Genomic DNA, 16,814 nt, shown 5'->3' on the forward strand with positions numbered 1-16,814 from the left:
AAGATCATGACTGATTTATGATTATTTCCAATTGCCTTACAGCTCCCTTGTTCCACCCAGTGGAGATGAGTTCAGAGAGAGAAATATACCTATTGAAAAATGTTACCTATTGCAAAGGATAGAAATGCATGCAGATTGCTTTTCTGAACTCAAGATTTGGTGAGTATTTTACGGAACAACTAAATTAATAGCAGCATAGCCCCAAAACAACAGGTGCAGGTGGAAAGGAAACTCCTAAAAGCACTGCAAAATCCGAAGAAGACCGAATTCTGCATAGGTATTAATCTGCCTCAGAGTAGCAGAGCCATGGAGACTTTCTTGGCTGTGTTTGAAACTTAAGTTTTTATTAAATTGCCAAGGTCACAACTAGAGGGGCTTGCCTCTTTTACCATATTTACCCAGATACAAGAGGACTCTGAATTTAAGATGAGTTCCTTTTAAAAAAGAGAGAGAGATTAAGTGCAGGTTATAGCTATATTTACTCAAAAGGAAGAGAATGTGGTTTAAGATGACCCCCTGATTTCCAACATCAAAGAACTTGGGGTGGGGGGGAAACCAGTCTTGGATTCAGGTAAATACAATATAGGGAGATTCCTCTTCCACTCTCTTTATCCACACACTTTCCTCCTAATTGCAGGCCAGCTCTACAGGTCTGCACCAGCTAACAGCTGGTGGGAGAGACAGGTGTAGTAAAGGAGCAATCAAAAGAGCAGGGCTGGAGAACTTGTGGTAAGAACCTGGTAATGCTAGCTTTCTGCTGTTTTCTATAACATTTTTTTAGTGATCTGTGTGGAGCACAATTAGACTTGCTGTTTGTGGGGAAAATGAGTTTGGAAAATACTTTGTTATATCATGATACTATCCATGAGAGGTGAACAGAATGGTCTACAGTACACTTGCACTGGAGTCGATGAGTCGCTTTAGTTTTACAAACACAGAAGCTAATGTTAGTCTTGCTAATATAAACGTTTTGTTGTTCAAAACTCAGCAGCAATTAGCCATGCTGACTGAAACCTGCATTATACAAATGTGTCTGCAGCTTGTTTATTGTACGCTGATATTTATTTTTTTAAATTTATATCCAAAACAGCAATCTATTCATGATGCTTGATTTCACTTTTACAAACAAGTAAAAACTGCTGCCTGTGAAATTTTATTCCAAGCCTCCTGGATCTTGTCTAGGAATCAAATTAGGTAGAAACCACACCTTGGGGACTGTGATTGCCAGTCTGAAAGAGTAATTTAATTTTGTCTGAACTAGTTAGGAGGCAACACGCTTGAGTTTAAATGAACTAGATGCCTACTTCATGAGTGCCCTTTATAGCGTGGCATCTTCCAAATGTGGAAACACATCTACAAATTAAATTTATATTGTAAAAGAGAGAGAGAAGTAATATTTATTTACTCCAAACTTGTATTAAACAAGCCCCGGGTCATACTCCCACCTGCAGCTAATGTTACTCTTAATTCTTCCTAATGAAGATGAGTGAGATTGTCTTACAAGAAAAGTTCAGTTCTGGGAAATTAGAATTGGAAGACAAAATTGTTTAGACTCTAAGTGGAGGTGTCATGTTTTACTTCATTTGTAAGTCTGTTCGTTTCTTGAAATCTTTTAGAACTTGGGAATAGTAGGCAGATTATTTAGTAAATCAGTTTCCTTTTCACATCATGAACAAGATTAAGCTGCAAAGAAGCTTGTAAGATGACCATGCAGACAAAGAGAATTCCTTACGAAATTACTGCATTTTCCTAGGAACTTGGTGTGTGCACTAGAGAGAGAAATATATAGGAATATGGTAGTGGAAGGCATAACCTATATCTTAACAAGTCTGAGCACTCTCAAAATGAAATTATACACAAACAATTCATTCTGATTAGAACCAATGGAGCTGACCTCCTGCTTCTTTCAACATTGAAGTCGCATTCAATATTTAGAATGGTGATGAGGGGGACAAATGTCTGGAGAGCTTGGAGAGGAGAATATTCCTTCTCCTCTCCAAGCTCTCCAGACATTTGTCCCCCTGGGAGAGAATGCTCAGAGGAGGAGACTCTATCTGTTCAGGAGCTTTAATCTGTTCACTAGTCAGGCCTGCTGGGTGTTCCAGATCAAACCAGGGAAATGCATGACAGCAACACCACTGAATTCTTGCCCTGCCCCACCATCACATATCTCCATAGTTCTTTGTTAGCATTTTTGCCAACAATAAAGTGCAGTACAAAAAAAACACCTGGAACGAAGTGGAATTCACTCATCATTTCACCTCTATACCATTGTCTGAAACAAATATGTGTGGACTCCATTTTTTTTAATGTAGTGGCTCATAGTAGGAAGAGTCCTTGATACCTCGGCAGTGTTCAAGTACTGTGAATAGATTCCCTGTACTGGATGTGTGCAGGTATGGTAGGTCTGTGAAGAGGCCATAACTGTATTTCAAAAGAAAACAGAATGGATAATCTTGGGACTAATTCAGTAGTAGCATCTCAATAGTCTGGAGCCCGTTGATGAACTGCTCATGGCCCCACCACTAACAGAGATATGGCTGGCGGGGACTAGAGACAGGGCCTTCTCAGTTGTGGCCCCTCGGCTTTGGAATGCCCTCCCTGAAGAGCTTCGTCATTCTCCCTCCCTGAGTGTTTAAAAAAACACCACACCAACCCAATTAAAAACACACCTTTTAAAAGAGGCTTTTAAATGTGTTATCTGCTGCTTATATCTGGTGGGTTCTTTAGTTCTCAGTTTTTAGCTTTTTATTAATAACTTTTAATTTGGAACTTTTAAAAATGTAAATTTAAATGTGGTTTTAGCCTGGTGTTTAACTTTATTAGACTTATTTTACATTGCATCTATTTTATTAATGCTGTGAGCCACCCTAGGCAGTAGTGTACTGGAAGGGCAGGGCAGAAATATTTTATACATTTCCTCTCCTTGGCTTGGCGATGCTGGAACCAGGTTTTCGCCTGAAATGATGTAAATAAAAGTAGGTTATTCAGTGATGTAGTTGGTGTGTGTGACTTGCAGATGAGTCAGCGAAAAGGAACTAGCCTGTCTGCTTACCCAGACCTACTGTATGTTAGTAATTGATGGCACAACCCTACTAACTAGGGCCAGTTTTGGGAGCATGCGACTCTACTCTTCCGCCAGCTTCACTGTCTCCGAGTTGGTTTCTGAGCCCAATTCAAAACATTGCTTTAAAACCCGAAACTGCTTAGGCCAAGTTTCCCTGAATATTGTATCTCCCTCCAAGCTTGCCCATCTACTCAAGTCACTCCATGTCTTAACACCATCAGAAGGGCAGCTGATGGGACCACAGGGTAGATTCTCTACCTGGAGAGTAGGAGAGGTCTATCAATGGCTACTAGCCGGAGGACTATAGGCCACCTCCAGCCTCAAAGGCAGGATGCCCCTGAGTACCAGTTGCAGGGGAGTAACAGCAGGAGACGGCATGCCCTCAACTCCTGCCTGTGGCTTCCAGCGGCATCTGGTGGGCCACTGTGTGAAACAGGATGCTGGACTAGATGGGCCTCCTTGGGCCTGATCCAGCAGGGCCGTTCTTATGTTCTTAATCTCCTTGTATGGCTATGATTCTCTGCCCAGGGAGATTCTGTAGGCAACTTCCTCAGGTTAGAATATTCTTATTCCGATATGCCTGTAGGCTGACTGGCTCCTGCATTTGACTCAAATGATGACGGATGCTGCTGATTATTTGTGATGTTCTGTTAGTTGGTTTAAACTGTTGATGTTGGCTACCTTGGGTATCTCTCTTGAATTTGAAAAGGTGGGACATACATAAAACATGGTACAGGATTTTCTTTTTAAAAAGTATACTTGTCTTTCTGATAACCCCAAGTTTGCAGCTAGTTCAGACTTCCTTCCTATTGTTATGTGGCAGTTGCAGCAAAATTCTTTGCTGCTCCAGCCTCTGGTGACTGATGTAAACAATACAATACTTTTCGTTTGTCCTTGTTTTACCTCTTTTAGAAAGAGCATGGGTTTACATTTTGTCTATCACTTTGTGGTGTGAATCCCGCCCCCCATTCAAAGCCAACCGAAAAAAGACCCTTTCCCTCCTAATAGCTTCTAAAGGTCTGAATAATGCGACAGGCATGGATGCTGAGGGGATAACTGCTCATGTTCTCAGCAACTGCCCATTTGCTTCAAACGCTGCATGGACCACTAGAAAACATTTCTAGAGTATGGACACAATATTGCTCCCCGGACCCACACCAAGCCTCGGCACTTTGTGGAGGACAAGTCAACAACGGGGATCAGTGATTTCCACCACCCAGGTCAACAATTACTGGATAGAGGGTGGTGTCCAAGTGGGCTCCATGTTCTCAAGCACACACACTGGTGCTCCCCAGACCCCGTCCTTCTCTCCACAGCAGTCCCCCTGTCCCAGAAAGCTACACCAGAAAGTCACGGGCTCTCCTTGTCAGGGGAGCATGCCATGAGGAGCTGCAGCTGGAAGCAGAAACCTGGTTTGGTGATTAAAAATATAAGCATTCTCTGGGATCCAGCAACTAAGGCTTGGCTCACCAGCCAGCCATTATTGGTGGTTTCCACTGGTCCCCTATCTTTTCCCTCGGATCCTTTTCTGGCATACAGGCAGAGCGCTTGGGAGAGAAACGGGTCTTCTGTCCTTTGCACTGGGAGGAGATGGAGATGGGAAGAAGCAGCCGTGGGCGGCCTCTCCTACTGCTCAGAAGGGACTCCTCTTGTTTCTTTTCTCCCCCAAAATGGCGGTGGAAATGAGACCTCTGAGGGGGAGATCTGTGTGGTGCTGGGTGTCCTGCTCACCAGAGGGCTGGATATTCTTAATCTATCTATATAATTCACTAAGACATACCCGTGGCTAATCCCATGTGTGGCAGCTCTCGTGAGATTTTGCAAGTTAGGGGACGGGGAGAGGAAGGCGAGTGGCCAGTGAAAGGAAACGGCGGCGCCAGCCACCAGGCGGTGAGAGAAAGCGAAGCGGCAGCCAGGCCGGCCACTGCCCGGTGAGAGGAAGTGGCGGCCAGAGCTGAAGGGGGCGGGGAATGGCTGAAGGGATGGTGTGGGGGGAGAGACGGAGAACTAGGGGTGCAGATGCTCTGCGTCAGGTCGACAAATATTAACTAATATGTGAATCACTTTGAGAGACCTGGCTTGATAGGCAGTATATAAATAATCCAAATATTTCCCATTTCATAGAAGGCTCATTGAGGCCCAGATAGACTTAAACAATTCAAGCAAGACATACATAGACTCGGACCTAGTCTTGGTGGTACCTTGCTTTGCCGGAGAGAAAAACAAGGCATTTGCACATTAAGCTAGTTGATTCAAAAATGCATACAGATTTGTATTCCTTTTTAAAATGAGGTTTGCAGCACAAACCTGTGCATATTTTTCTCAGAAGTCAGCCTCATTGTGTTCAGTGGAGCTTACTCCTAGGTAAGTATATTTAGGATTGCAGCCTTAGTTTATAGAAAGAAGACAATTGGGAAAGAACTCATCTTATACAGCCTAACTTACAGGCAAGAGAGTTCAAGAGGAATAAGTGTGTGTATGTTTTGTGTGTGCTCATTTCACATTCATTGAGCATTTATATAATCTGTTCTATATTGAGAAAAAGATTATTTGTCCCGCATTTATATATAAAGCACAAATATATGTGTTTGTGTTTTAAGATCTTTTTTAACTTGCTAAAACTGATTAACATTTAATAGCAAAAAAATAGGGAGGCTACCTGGCTGTCCCCTGCTAAGTGAACAAAAAGGCACCTTTCTAAAGTGGCAATTCTCTTTATTGAGCAGGCGGAGAGCAACTGGCCCTCTCCATCCCCAGCACAGCATCCCTCCAGTGGCTGCTGCTGGTGTCTGTCTTATGTTTCTTTTTTAGATTGTGAGCCCTTTGGGGACAGGGAGCCATCCTTATTTATTTATTTAATATCTATGTGAACTGCTTTGGGGACTTTTCTTGAAAAGCCGTATATAAATATCATTCATATTCCTCATATCTGGACCTCCTAAAAATTAACATTGTCTGGATCAGGCCCTTTGTTAAGTCTCTGCTTTTGGTGGGAGTGGTTTACGAATGCATTTTTATTTTGCCACTGAAATCACCACTTAAACGTGCTCAGCTCTGAGTAACTCTGCCCAGAATCTGTTATATTTTTCTTACTGAGTTAGGAAGACGTCTGTAATGTTTTTGGACTCCGATACAAATGTGTACAAATATATATATTTACTCTCAAGATCAGTATCTTAAATAAACGGGTAGGAATGAGATGAAGTTAGTCATTATAAAGTCTCATTGAAACTAATGGATTGATTCAATGGTTAATCAAGTCATGATTAACTTGTTTTATTTATTTTGATTGTGCTTAGTCATGGTTTAGTCTGGATTCTGCCCATTATCTTTAGGGTTAGAAAATACAAACTGCAATAGAAATTTGAGTTCTGTACATAAATTAACCACATTCCTTGGCAGTGATGCACTAGTCTCGGGGTTACCCTGCTCCTGTGATAGTAACTTTTAGCGATGAGTTGTGTGTATCATCTAATCTGTTTCATGGGTTTGCAATAATTATCGCAAATTAATATTTAAATAAGGGATATGAAAAGAGTGTCAGAAGATGGATAGCCCAAGTCCTTGTACTCTGTTCTTTTGATCTGGGAAGTTGAGGGTATGCCATGTGTCAGTTCCATTGCTTATGATAAATTATTAACCCCTCCTTTTGACATTAATAGTGAACTTATTTGTCCCTTTATCATTCCTTCCCAGTGTTGATTTGGTTCCTCCCCCCTTAAAAAAAAATCCTTCTGATCTTCCCAGGTTGTTTTTGATGTGAATGTTTTGGAACAAACTGTAAGACAAAGGCTCCTTTAAAGTGGTTCCCTAAACTCCATTGAGGTGTTAAGATGAAGCACACGCCACACAAAGGAACTGCAAGGAGATCTTATCAAGAACGCCTTTCACATTCAGAAACACAAGCCAATTGGTTTGGAATTTACAAGCACTAAACAAATGTCAGCTTCTCTTTCATCTCCAGGAAAACAAGGAGACAGAAATAGAGGCTCCTGCTTCTTTTGCTGATTTGTGCAAAATTTCAGACTAAAGCCCAGTTAAGCTAGGTCCAAGACGCTGCTTTAAATATTGTAATGGTACATATTTGGTTAAATTTAACCAGTTCCGTTAACTGTATTGTTTGCAGCCCAGTCCCATGAATGTTTACTTGGAAGTATGTTCTGGGACTCCCAGTTAAATGTGTACAATACTGCCATCCCTAGTAAATCCCATTTAAGTCTGTGGGTCTTCTTGAGTAAACATTCCTAGGATCAGACTGCAATAAACTTGTTATTGTAAGTGTGCATTATTATTGTGAATAAGTGTGCATGGGTTCAGGTTACACAAGTTGTGTTTCAAAATTGTATTATTTAAGTAGCATGCACCTCGTAGAGCATTTCAAGGGTCTAACTTAACACACGTCACATAGGATTTGTTAAGATGCTTTGTTTTCTGAGTTGGAAAACATGAACCTGAACAATAATTACATTTTACTGTATTTCAGGTTCCAAAAGAGATTACCATCTCAAAATTGTGAAAAAGAGTTAAAATTAAGCAATCTTCTTCATGTAGGTCCTCCTCAGTAAGTCAATGTAACTGGGAATCAAGGGTGGGTGGAGAAAGGAGAGGTTTATCCTATTCCCCTTGGTTGTAAAATTCACAGAACATTTCTTCTGAAGACAATAAAGCTGAGAGAGCTTTTTTAAAAACTTGCTGTGAAAACTGGCACCTTTTGGGGCAATATAACTGCTGAAGAGAGGAGGAGGAGGAGGAGACAGTGCTGCATATCAAAGCTGAAAAGTGCTAAAAGGGTCTGTTGCTCAATAGTCACATAGATGCAGCTCACATGAAAAATTAAAATAGTATTTAAACCATGCACGTTTTCTTTTTCTTCTATCGTTTTTTTTATTTAAGTAATTTCATCTTATTGCAGGTGGACACCTCAGGGAGGAGGTGATCTCCCCTCCCACCTCATGTTTTATACAAATTATATAATGATTATTCTTCAGGAATATCTCCTGTTCAACTCATTGGTTCCAAAATGCTGCTATTGCACACTATTAAGGGTCTAAGATGGTGATGGTTATTAGAGCAAATAATTGATCTTCCCAAACCCCACAACTGCTTTTTCTTCTTCAAGATTCCAGGCATGTGTTTAACCTTGCAAATGTTGTCCTTACAGAAGTAGCTTGTCGGTTTTTTACTCCTCCTTACTTCTCCGACCTCTGCTGCACATGCAGCAGTTAGCTAAGATCAAGCTCGAGCCAGAGTGCTTCAGTCCTTAAGGTTGCCAAGTTGCTGTTTTTGCACATTAATAGAATGGCCAGAAGTCAGTCAGTGGTCTATTCAGCATATAAGCACAAAAAGCTACTTTCAATAGGTCAAATTTAATGGAAGTCAGTCTATAAATCTAAATAATAGTAATAAAAATACTCCTGGCACACAGTCGTCCCCCCCCCCCACCAGATCTGAGACGATAGTTTGTGACTTCAGAAATGTCCTTTCTTAAACTGATCACAAAAATCTTCTGTAAGACAAGAAGCCATTCATTCTTCGGAGCCACTGTACTTTTAAATAAACAAGTCGCTTTATAATGGGAGTAGTTTAAAGAGTCCAGGTAGGTAGTTTTAAGACTTTCCATAGTATTCAACTGTCTATAAAACCAATCAATAATGCATTTTTATAAAAAATGATATCTGCACGAAGCAAAATTGCTCAGTCATCAGACCAAGCTAAGTTACATCATTCACCTATTAGGACAGCAAAGGGAAAAAATCCACTTATAAATTAACGTGCCAATTTGTAAGGATTTTTCTTGAGAGCCAGCGTGGTGTAGTGGTTAGAGTGTTGGACTAGGACCGCGGAGACCCAAGTTCAAATCCCCATTCAGCCATGAAACCAGCTGGGTGACTCTGGGCCAGTCACTTCTCTCTCAGCATAACCTACTTCACAGGGTTGTTGTGAAAGAGAAACTCAAGTATGTAGTACTCCGCTCTGAGCTCCTTGGAGGAAGAGCAGGAGATAAATGTAATAATAATAATATTCTCATCTAAACATGATGGCGGACAGGATGATGGAAATTACAGCCATCCTTCGCCAACTGTTGGAAAATTTGTGGTTGGCGAGACATTAACGTCTAAGGGAAACAGGGGGTTAGGGGAACCACAACTGCAAAAAGACCAAAAAAATAAAGAAATACAAAAAAATTGCTAAAAATCTCAAAAAATCCTGTAATATCACCAAGAGTCACCAAGAAGAATGAGCAGATTGAACCTCTGGACACTTTTTTGAACCCCCAAATCACTCAAAGGCATTTTAAATTGGCAAGGGACAGCAAGGTCAGCAAGAGGGTCACCAAGAGGAATGAGCGGATCGAAGCTCTGAACCCCCCCACAAATAGCTGAAACCCCACCAAAATCACTAAAAAAAAACCCCTCACCAAATGTGAATATTCATGTCACAGTTGGCAAGACCTGTTCCAGTTTCCCATTCGCATATACTGTACTCAAAACGGTGGTGGGTAAAACCATGGATGGCAAGGGATAACTGTATGGGTCAAGCAAGCCCTCTGAAGAAAAATGAAATGGAAGAGGGGAACCCCACTCATCTCTAGGAAGTATTAGGGGACTTGGGCAAGAGGAAGGAAGAGGGGTGGCAGTATGTTGAAGGGAGCAGGTGGGGCTAGGAGAGGAGGGCTGGGAAATGGAGTGATGGGAAGAGGTAGCAGTCAGAGGAGAAGGAGCAGGAGAGGGGTGCTGAAGTGAGGAGCAGGTGAAACTGCCTTATGCCAAGTCAGAATATTGGATCCATTCACCAGGACAGGCAGACTGGTAGTGACTTGCCAAAGAGGAATGAGCGTATTGAACCTCTGAACCCCCCCCCCCCAAATCATTAAAAAAGCTCACCAAACGCGGATACTCGGGTCGTGGTTGGCAGGACCTGTCACAATTCCCCATTTGCATATACTCAAAACTGCAGTTGGCAAGGAAGACAATCGCAGTTGGCATTAGGACTTGCTTAACTTGTCCTTTTAATTTCAGTGGGACTACCCAGAGTAATTTCCATCATCCTGTCAGCTTATGTATTTAATCCTGTTTATATATATTCATACCCTGCCTCTTCATCATAAGAATTCATGTATGGCTGGTATCTGTCAAGCATAAAATATACAATAAGCATATACAGCAAGGTGTTGCTGACTTGGAGTCTCTCAAACCAAACCGAAGCAGCACATACAAGCATTTTAAATCACCGATGCTGCAAAGTTAGAGTTATTTCAAACCATCTAGGTAAGCAAAACCAACCAATCCTCAGGAGTCAAATTGGCTTGATCTACATTGGTATTCAGGTCATGGGCAAACTTCTGGACTTTTTGGTCCCATTGACTTTAGAGGATGGGCTAAGTGTGGTACTGTTCCCCTTCCCCCTGCAATAATGAGAAGCATCTGACCCTGCATGGATTGTGCCCAAAGCTTTTCACCTTAGAGAAGAAGTGAGTTTGGAGTAGTGCCCACTTGCCTGCTCTATCAGGCACCACTGTCCCCCCCCCCCCCAGCTATTCATAAGAGCTGCCTTCTTGTGTTTGCCTATGTGGAGAGATTTGCTCTGTGTTAATGGCATCTGCAGAAGGCCACAGGAAGCTGCAGTGGGCAGCACTGTAGGGGGGCTGAGGGAGCAACTCCCACCGTGAGACCCCCAGCTTCTTTTTCCATACTGGGGAGATGATGGCCATCCCTGCAAATCGTATAAGGTGCTGTGGAGCTCAAGTTTTGTCCTGGCAGATGGTTATTGCTGCTCCTGACCGCTCCTAGGTGTGTCTCTTTTTTCCAAAAGAGCGCTCACATGCATGGTGGTTTTGACTGGCAAGACGGCTTGCACACCCTGTGTCTTGTTTTTCCGCTGCCTCTTCAGGGGGAAAGCTCATTTACTGTATTCCTGGTTTTTGAACATAGCACACTCAACCTCATCTTGTAGTATGAATCCAGCTGCTGGAGGGCCAGGGTATACCAGGACCTTGCCTGATGTCAGCCTCCATTGGTATTCAAATGAATGAGGACTGGCTGTCTAGGCACCGCCACTTTTCTGCTGCTCACTTTTGTTGCTTTTAATTAAAAATCCCAGATTGTGTATAGCTGAGCAAGGAGCTGTTTGTCGAGGAGTGCCCTTGCAGAAGAGACACAAAGTGGGACGAGGAGGAGAGCTGGTCTTGTGGTAGCAAGCATGACTTGTCCCCTTAGCAAAGCAGGGTCTGCCCTGGTTGCATATGAATGGGAGACTTGATGTGTGAGCACTGGAAGATATTCCCCTCAGGGGATGGAGCCGCTCTGGGAAGAGCAGAAGGTTTCAAGTTATCTCCCTGGTTTCTCCAAGAAAGGACAAGATTTTTTTATTGCTGAGAGAGATTCCTGCTCGCAACCTTGGAGAAGCCGCTGCCAGTCTGTGAAGACAATACTGAGCTAGATAGACCAATGGAATGACTAAGTATATGGCAGCTTCCTATGTTCCTATGTCTTTTGCTTTCCAGAGGTGTGGGTTTTCACGGGAAGCCCTTTGCACGTTGCCAGTTGACACCGTTCAGACTCGCACATCCTTCCCAGTTCCAAGACAGGAAGAAGTTGGGGCCATTAGAAAAAGAGAGCAGGAACAAGGAGGTTTCTCTTAACAAATGAAGGCAAGGAAGAAATTCGCTCTTTGTTGCTGTTGTTCCTTCTCCAAACTGAGTAGACAGCAGAAGTGACATTTGGGAGTTAGGCGGGGACAAAAGTGGGCGCCCCATGCAGCAAAGGGAAACAGCCACCTCGGGTGGTATGTTTTGGCTACCACTGAGGGCAGCAGCTGAGTCGTGGAGCAGTCCACCAGGCACCCCTGCACAAGCCTATAATCGGTAGCACCTGGTCTTAACGAGCCAGGGTGGTGCCAAAGAAGGCAGCTCAGGTTTCTTCTCTCCCCCCACTGAGAGCTGTTCTGTCTGCCTGCTGGCCATTCATCAGGTAGAGCTTCATGGTTAACCGTGCAGGAAGGCTGTGGCTTACTACGTCAGTATGTATATTGCATTCTGTAATGTGGTGGCTTCCCAGTGATAGTGCATCTGGGCACATATGTGATGAAGTCTTGGTCACTCTTTCCCTTCCTCCACCCCTTCCAAGGTAATGTTAGTTAACACAAGCCTTTTCTCTTTCTCGCTTTGTTGTTTTATCGGCAAGAGGACAGATAAAGCAGCCTCCTTTCCTGCATTATCTGCCTTTTCTTTAGATCTGTTTTAGTTTATCTCCAGAACATTGTCTTTGACCTGGCTGGATCCTGTTCCTGGTACAGCAACTGGACATCCAGATTTGATAGCAGCTAACCAACATTTTCGAGAAAGTGTTTTTGTTTCAATAGATCTATGCAAGGGATAAGGTTTTTACTTCACATTTGCCGAAGACAGCAGTCATGAACAGTGCTGCCTTCCCGGTACGCTCTCACAGGCTGTCTCTGAAGTCCCAAGCATTGCAAGAGAAAGTGAGAGGCCATAGAATGTAAATAGAAGGTCCAAGGATCAGGATGCTATTTTTGGCAGAGAGACCAGGAAGTTTTTCACACGGAGCTTTTAAAGCCCTCTAGCTCGCATCTCCTCTGGAATGGAGGGTGTGTGTTCAGGGTAAATTGGCCCGATATGCGAAGTCCCTGTGAGCTGTCGGGGAGCACTTCGCACACGATTTGGGTTTTTCACTGTGCGGTAGAGTGCAGCCTGGGTTAAAAAAAATCCACTTTTTGCATTGGGTTTTTGGGCTGAGTTTGAGTTTGCAGTAAAGCCGTGCAGAAAACCTGTGGTAAAGCTTGCTGTGGAGAACTCCCAGCTCTACAGTTGCAAAAATCCAACACAGGTGAAGAGGCAGGATATCTCCATTGGCTGACAACCTCAGAAGGGCTCTTCTGGATCAGACCAGAAGTTGATACAGTCTAATAGTCTGTCTGAAGAGCAACCAGCCAGATGCTTCTGGGAAACGCATAAGCTGGGTGTGAAGGTAATGGGCTTCCCCTGTTGTCGCTGCCTCGTTATCCAAGGCACACTGCTCCTGTATATGAAGGCTCCATTTAGCTTGTCTTGTGGTAGAGTGTATGGATTGTCCCTCTTGCTGAGCAAGAACAAAAGGGACAATTCACCTTGGTTTGCATTTGGATGGGTGACTACATTGAGTGCTATATGATATTCCCCTTAGGGGATGGGGCCATTGTAGCTCAGAGGTAGAGCGTCTGCTTTGCATTCAGAAAGTCTCAGGTTCAGTCCATGGCAGCATCTCCAAGTAGGGCTGGAGAAGACTCCTGCCTGAAACCTCGGAGAGCCACTGCCAGTCAGTACTGAGCTAGATAAACCTTTGGTCTGGCTCTGTATAAGGCAGCTTCCTATGACTAATGGCTGCGGATAGACCTTTCCTCCCATTAATGCATCTAATCCTTTTGTAAAGTCTTTTCTTAAGACTTGTGGGTTGCACAAGGACTTTAGACAAGGGCTGTGAAGTAGCCTCCAGAATTTCTGCTTTGTACCTCCTTAAGTGGCACATCAGGGAAATGCTTGACTAACAAGCAGAAGGTTGCCGGTTCGAATCCCTGCTGGTACTATATTGGGCAGCAGCCTAATATAGGAAGATGCTGAAAGGCATCATCTCATATTGTGTGGGAGGAAGCACTGGTGAACCCCTCCTGTATTCTACCAAAGAAAACCACAGGGCTCTGTGGGCACCAGGAGTCAAAATCGACTCAACGGCACACTTTACCTTCACCGCAATCCAGATTGGCATGTTTTGCCCAGCTAATTACTTCCCTGTGCAAATCATGTTTCGGAATTGCTCAGAACAGCCCTTGTGCATCTTTGTATGGAGAAGTGCAAGTTATGCATCATGTGACTTTCCGATGTGCATCTTTTGTTTCTAGTTCTGTGGTATAACTGAATTAAGTGCAAATGTACATGTAAGTGCTTTCAGCTTTTTCACTGCAGAGTTCAGGGATTATCTGGCTTGTGCTAGTATAAACAATCCAGCCAAGTAATGCAATGATAAATCCCATTGATTCCATTGGGAAAGGCTGTAGCACAGGTGTTCTGAAACCTACGTCTGCAGATATCGTTGGACTACAACTCTCATCACCCCTCCCCCCCAATGAAGTCCATTGTGGCTGGGCATGATGGGAACTGCAGTCCAGCAACATCTTGGGACCCAAGTTTGAGAACCCCTACTATAGCACATATTTAAATCTCCACTTGAAATGGATGTGCGTTCAAAGTGTTAATGTTTGGCTGGCTCAGTTACACTCTTAAGTCCAAGAAACAAAACCAGGATGGGGCTAAGCAGAATAGGAACAGCCTGATGTGATGGCTGGAATGTAGCTTGGGGAAATAACAGAATCGTCATGGCTCATGGGAACACTGCCTCAGATCTTGGGGAGAGAACAGAATCTGGGGGATATGGTACTCCTTCCTCAGATCTTCCTCACTGCAGACTTCTGATTCTTCCATAGAGATCAATGGAGAGGAAGAGCTTCATTTGAGTTCTGTGGCAGAGAGGAAGGGATTTGCACTCGCGAAAACAACCGTGGTGGGGGTAGTAGTGGGGAATGTCTCCTGCCCCAAACTTGGGGAATAATGCGGTCTTGGGTGGGAGGAAAAAGTATGTTCTCCCTCCCTGAGTGGTTCTCCTGACAGCAGACCAGTCTCTGTTTCCACAGAATTCCATCATTCTAGATTATAAAACCTCATTTACTATATCGGACACCTTAAATGGTGCAGCGGGGAAATGCTTGACTAACAAGCAGAAGGTTGCCGGTTTGAATCCCTGCTGGTACTATATTGGGCAGCAGCGATCTAGGAAGATGCTGAAAGGCATCATCTCACACTGTGTAGAAGGAGGCAATGGTCAACCCCTCCTGTATTCTACCAAAAGAAAACCACAGGGCTCTGTGGGCACCAGGAGAAGGAATTGACTTGATGGCACACTTTACTTGTATGTGGTTAACTAGAAGAAGAGATGGAGGCTGTAATCATAATCAGGAAAACAGTAGATTTGGAGTAGCAATGTTATTGCCTCCTGCCCAAACCATAAAGGAAAGAACTGTCTTTTGGACTCCCCAGATTCTGTTCTCCTTTTTGCAGAACATTTATTTTATTTATTCACTGTTAAATTTATATACTGCCTTTTATGAAAAACAATCCCAAGGTGGTATATAAACGTCCTTTCAAGAGGGCATATGAGTAGTTTTTGTATGTGGGACAGGCAAAGGATTTTGAGGCAAAAGCACACCTGCATAATGTTGTGCCTCTTCACTACTACAAGCATCTTTCACAGCCTTATTTATTTGTATCATATAGTGTATTTTGTGTATTTGTGGGGAAAAATCCAAGTAATGATATATTATTGAATTAAACATTCTCCACAGCTTTCAGAGAGTTCATGCTGTTGCAAAAGAATCTCTATATAACTCAGACTAGTGATTCCTTAGGCATTGTCTGACATCATAGCAATTACATCTGAACTGGGGCTGCTAACCAATTAATATTTCTTTACTTAATAATCTGACTTCGAACCAATTAATGTATTCAGTGTTTGTTTTTTTTTAAATGCATATTGCCCATAACTCAATATAGTTGTCTTTTTAAAAGATATTGAATTCAGTGATAGATGACTTAGTTGGATAATAAAAGCTGCCACTGCATGTTAGAAGGAAAGCTCATTTTGATAGTTAATTCCATAACATGCCAGAACCAAAATAGCCTCAAAAAGCAAAGACCTCTGCTCTTAGTTTGCTGCTCCGCCAATCAAAGTTCTCCCCCCTCCGTGATGAATCAAGTTTAGTTGATTAATCTGCCAATTAAAGCCTGAAGCCCTAATGCCAACTTTGAACATTTCCTTCTTCAAACAAAATTCTGCTTTATTTTGTGTTCTTCACAACATCTGCTCAAAAAGCATTGTAACCAATAGCGAGCAGCATTTCAGCAAACTGGAAATGAGATGCAGCTTCAAAGCCATTCCTTATCTTCTGAAATTATCTCCTGCATGTAAACAAGATAAAACATGCTGTTTTTTGCCAGATGCCCTGATCCTGGAATGATATGGTTTTAAGTTGGGACAAGCGATTGAACTAAAGTGCAGCTTTGCTTTTCATGTAGAAATTTTCGCCCGGGGAAGTGTCAGCTTCCTCCTTTTAACCACCACTATGGGATTTTAAAGGAGTTTCCAACTGTGTTTCAGAGGATACCATTGCAGTTTTATTTCTGTGTCGTCCACTGATATCAATGTGAATTGGAGCCTTGCTTGTTGAGTGCCTTATGGGATTGATTGACACTGGAGGTATAAATGATGAATTTTCTACCCTGCATTTAAATATGATAAACTAGTACATTAATTTTAAGTACATTAATATCAGGATGGGTTTCCTATGATTCAGTAGCGTAAACTCTTAAGCCTTGAACTCCCCCCACATTCTGAGTGGTATCTGGTTGTTAGGTCCTCTGTCCACATAGTTATTTTGCAGGCCTGGGAGTTTGATTCTTAGTCCAGGTGAAGTTTTTCTCAGTCACACAAGAACATTGAGCCATCTTCCTCTGCATGCGATTAGGGTCTGGGATAATGGCCCAGCAATAGAAGAAGAGTTGTTGGTTTGGGGAGGGAGTGTTTTATGAAGAATGAAGGTTAAACTTTAAAACTGTATGTATGTGAGGACCCTTGATCTCCTTTAGCAGAGCTCTACCAAAATCCCGACATGAGCCATCATATAATCATTTTCAAACTATTCC

The 16,814-nt window shown here is 42.9% G+C and overlaps 1 protein-coding gene across 4 annotated transcripts in view; it reads left to right on the forward strand.

Moving 5' to 3' along the window:
- The window catches only part of LOC128335362 (uncharacterized), a 161,333-nt gene that overhangs the window by 2,210 nt on the left and 142,309 nt on the right, over positions 1-16,814 (forward strand). For 3 of the 4 annotated variants that reach the window (XR_008311579.1, XM_053273439.1, XM_053273438.1), the window contains exon 2: positions 43-159. Coding sequence is in view for 2 of the 4 variants with exons in the window: in XM_053273439.1 (XP_053129414.1) it covers positions 43-159 (117 nt within the window). In the remaining 2 variants the exon portion in view is untranslated. Of the gene's footprint in view, positions 1-42; positions 160-637; positions 730-7,550; positions 7,962-16,814 lie in introns of those variants that run through there. The other variant, XR_008311578.1, reaches the window with a different exon arrangement.

This window comes from Hemicordylus capensis, chromosome 11 (genome assembly GCF_027244095.1).
Source record: "Hemicordylus capensis ecotype Gifberg chromosome 11, rHemCap1.1.pri, whole genome shotgun sequence".
Lineage (NCBI taxonomy): Eukaryota > Metazoa > Chordata > Lepidosauria > Squamata > Cordylidae > Hemicordylus > Hemicordylus capensis.